General features: G+C 36.5%; 1 protein-coding gene across 3 annotated transcripts in view; it reads right to left on the bottom strand.

The window, feature by feature from the left end:
• rbl2 (retinoblastoma-like 2 (p130)) overlaps positions 1-3,226 on the bottom strand; it is an 18,316-nt gene extending 15,090 nt beyond the window's left edge. For 2 of the 3 annotated variants that reach the window (XM_079162395.1, XM_079162396.1), the window contains exons 1-2: positions 2,976-3,226; positions 2,185-2,315 (exon numbers count right to left, since the gene is read on the bottom strand). In XM_079162395.1, coding sequence (XP_079018521.1) covers positions 2,185-2,315; positions 2,976-3,113 — 269 coding nt within the window. In that variant the 5' untranslated portion in view covers positions 3,114-3,226. Of the gene's footprint in view, positions 1-2,184; positions 2,316-2,859; positions 2,915-2,975 lie in introns of those variants that run through there. The other variant, XM_079162397.1, reaches the window with a different exon arrangement.
• Between the last annotated feature and the right edge of the window lie 994 nt (positions 3,227-4,220).

Below are 4,220 nucleotides of genomic sequence, written 5' to 3'. Positions count from 1 at the left end.
TGAGGAGACATAACTCTGACTTATTGAAGAACTCTATGTCCTGTTACATCTTCATCTTATTAAAGAACTCTATGTCCTGTTACTTCTTCTTATTGAAGAACTCTATGTCCTGTTACTTCATCTTATTGAAGAGCTCTATGTCCTGTTACTTCATCTTATTGAAGAACTCTATGTGCTGTTACTTCATCTTATTGAAGAGCTCTATGTCCTGTTACTTCATCTTATTGAAGAGCTCTATGTCCTGTTACTTCATCTTATTGAAGAACTCTATGTCCTGTTACTTCATCTTATTGAAGAACTCTATGTCCTGTTACTTCATCTTATTAAAGAACTCTATGTCCTGTTACTTCATCTTATTGAAGAACTCTATGTCCTGTTACTTCATCTTATTGAAGAACTCTATGTCCTGTTACTTCATCTTATTAAAGAACTCTATGTCCTGTTACTTCATCTTATTGAAGAACTCTATGTCCTGTTACTTCATCTTATTGAAGAACTCTATGTGCTGTTACTTCATCTTATTAAAGAACTCTATGTCCTGTTACTTCATCTTATTGAAGAACTCTATGTGCTGTTACTTCTTCTTATTAAAGAACTCTATGTCCTGTTACATCTTCATCTTATTAAAGAACTCTATGTCCTGTTACATCTTCATCTTATTAAAGAACTCTATGTCCTGTTACTTCTTCTTATTGAAGAACTCTATGTGCTGTTACTTCATCTTATTAAAGAACTCTATGTCCTGTTACTTCATCTTATTGAAGAACTCTATGTGCTGTTACTTCTTCTTATTAAAGAACTCTATGTCCTGTTACATCTTCATCTTATTAAAGAACTCTATGTCCTGTTACTTCTTCTTATTGAAGAACTCTATGTCCTGTTACTTCATCTTATTGAAGAGCTCTATGTCCTGTTACTTCATCTTATTGAAGAACTCTATGTGCTGTTACTTCATCTTATTGAAGAGCTCTATGTCCTGTTACTTCATCTTATTGAAGAGCTCTATGTCCTGTTACTTCATCTTATTGAAGAACTCTATGTCCTGTTACTTCATCTTATTAAAGAACTCTATGTGCTGTTACTTCATCTTATTAAAGAACTCTATGTCCTGTTACTTCATCTTATTGAAGAACTCTATGTCCTGTTACTTCTTCTTATTAAAGAACTATATGTCCTGTTACTTCATCTTATTAAAGAACTCTATGTCCTGTTACTTCATCTTATTGAAGAGCTCTATGTCCTGTTACTTCATCTTATTGAAGAGCTCTATGTCCTGTTACTTCATCTTATTGAAGAACTCTATGTCCTGTTACTTCATCTTATTAAAGAACTATATGTCCTGTTACTTCATCTTATTAAAGAACTCTATGTCCTGTTACTTCATCTTATTGAAGAACTCTATGTCCTGTTACTTCATCTTATTAAAGAACTCTATGTGCTGTTACTTCATCTTATTAAAGAACTCTATGTCCTGTTACTTCATCTTATTGAAGAACTCTATGTCCTGTTACTTCTTCTTATTAAAGAACTATATGTCCTGTTACTTCATCTTATTAAAGAACTCTATGTCCTGTTACTTCATCTTATTGAAGAGCTCTATGTCCTGTTACTTCATCTTATTGAAGAACTCTATGTCCTGTTACTTCATCTTATTGAAGAACTCTATGTCCTGTTACTTCTTCTTATTAAAGAACTCTATGTCCTGTTACTTCATCTTATTAAAGAACTCTGTCCTGTTACTTCATCTTATTAAAGAACTCTATGTCCTGTTACTTCATCTTATTGAAGAACTCTATGTCCTGTTACTTCATCATTCTATTATATATTAAATATATATATATATTATTAAATATTGTACTTCTTACTGTACAGATTAAGATAATTAATCCACTAATAAATGATGATGTATTATTAAAGATGAAACTACCAGCAGTATATAAAGTGATCATTAATAAAACATATACTACTCTGCATCATGAGTACTTTTACTTTTGGTACTTTAGGTATGTTGATAATAATACTTTTGTTCTTTTACTAAAGAATTAAGGATTTGTACATGTATTTCTACACTGTGGTATTAGTACTTTTACTGAAGAAGAAGATCAGAGTACTTCTTCCACCACTGGGTAATAAACAGAGTCAGACAGACCTTTAGGTGAGAACACAGGTGCATTGTGGGCCTACCTCATCTCTGAGCAGCGTAGGATTCTGGTCAGAGAGACGTAGTTTCCTTCAGTGGTTCCTTTACCCACCGTGGGGACTGAAGACCTGCAGGCTACGTACAGAGAGCAGGACAACCAGTGGAGGACGCTGCCCTGGAGACATGATGGGGGGAGACAGACAGGTGAGGCTACTATCAAACACCTTTCATTAATACTCACAGTAAAGCTGTGGTGAAGTGGATAGCAGGGCCTGATCCATCCCAGGCTCAGGCTCCACTAGTTGCTTGTTGATGTGTCCTTGAGCAAGGCACTTAACCCCAAAATTGCTCCTCTAGCTGTGCCTACGGTATGGAATCTGAATTGTGATAGAAGTGTCTGCTAAATGACTGTAATGTAATACTATTAAATCAACCAGTGGAGGACGTCGCCCTGGAGACATGACGGCCTCAAACACCTTCTTTCATTCAGACTGTTATTTCCTCGAGTCCTCCATAGTTTTGTCTAGAAATGTCAGAAAACAGTGAGAAGCCGGCTGTGACATCAGTTGTTGTTTTTGTCCGACTCACCGTCCAGAACTACAAACATGTCATCATCACGTGACAAAGAATAGACTCAAATCCTCACATGTCCTGTTTTAGAGACAGAAGTAGTTTGACTGAGACAGACTAGTGTCTCCTAGTGTCTCCTAGTGTCTCACCTCTAGGGTATAGTTCCTGCTCATGTCCTCGTAGCTCCTCCACGCCTCTCTACTCGCCTCCTATTGTCTCCTTACGTCTCCTATAATGTCTCCTATAATGTCTCCTAGTGTCTCACCTCTAGGGTATAGTTCCTGCTCATGTCCTCGTAGCTCCTCCACGCCTCTCTACTCGCCTCCTCGTCCATATTTAAAGCTCGACACAGGTCTTCAAACCCGGTTCGAGCTTTCTGCAGAAACTCGTCCTCGTCGCTCATTTTCGTTTCTTTTACAATAAATAAAACGGTTAAAATATTTGTTTGGTATAAACCGAGCGACACTAGCGGTAAACACAGCCGCTGTTTAACGGAATCTCTCCGTAGCAGCGTTATTACCGGTTATTACCGAGTCGTACCGAGCGGCCATTTAAAGGTCCTCTCACTGACAGCTACAGCGGCCGCTAAGAACGTACGTATGGTCACGAGCCACGACGTCCGACGTCATTTGGTGCGTAACTGTACGTAGAGAATAGCGGCTCTGGTCTCAGCCCACTAAACGTGCGTAACTCAGCGTGAATGGGTGGGTCGACCGATCAATCAAAATACTACTACTTCCGGTTGTTTGTGTTTTCAGTTGTTTCCTCACGGTCCGCACGGAAGTTAGTCCGGAGGTCCGTCTGAAAACACGTACTTCTTTAAATTGTGTTTTTAAACGTACCATCATTAAAATTACGTTATTACAGCATTATAAACGTTTTTAATACAGTCTTCAGCTTCTAAAAATGTGCTAAAAAGATACAAAACTTCCGCTGGAATCTGTGATTTTCAGAGTAAAGACTGAATGAAACACTGAAGGGAAGAGCTAAACTAAATAAATAGAGTAAATAATCATGATAAACGTTATAAAGTCATATTTCTGCCACTTTCTCTGATGGCGAATAAACTGCCAATAAACACTAAATTATTTGTATGTTATGATTAATTATATTATTAATATATTTATTTAAATGAAGGCTTCTTAAACTATTTGGGTGAATGTTTCATATATATATATATATATATATATATATATATATATATAAATAAATATATATATTTATATTTCCAGTTTACAAGCTTTAAACGTATCAACACTAATAAGTAGTAAAATACATTAATACAATAAGTCTAACATATAGTTAGTATAATCATCAAAAGAAGCTCAAAGACTCTTCATCTGCACAAGTGTTTCCACTGACACAACAAGACACCAATCACAACAAGACACCAATCACAACAAGACACCAATCACAACAAGACACAACAATCACAACACGACACCAATCACAACACGACACCAATCACAACAAGACACCAATCACAACAAGACACCAATCACAACAAGAC

This window comes from Pholis gunnellus (assembly GCF_910591455.1).
Source record: "Pholis gunnellus genome assembly, chromosome: 7".
NCBI classification, from domain to species: domain Eukaryota; kingdom Metazoa; phylum Chordata; class Actinopteri; order Perciformes; family Pholidae; genus Pholis; species Pholis gunnellus.
The sequence above is the reverse complement of the archived record's forward strand: the minus strand, read 5'-3'. Positions and strand labels throughout refer to the sequence as shown.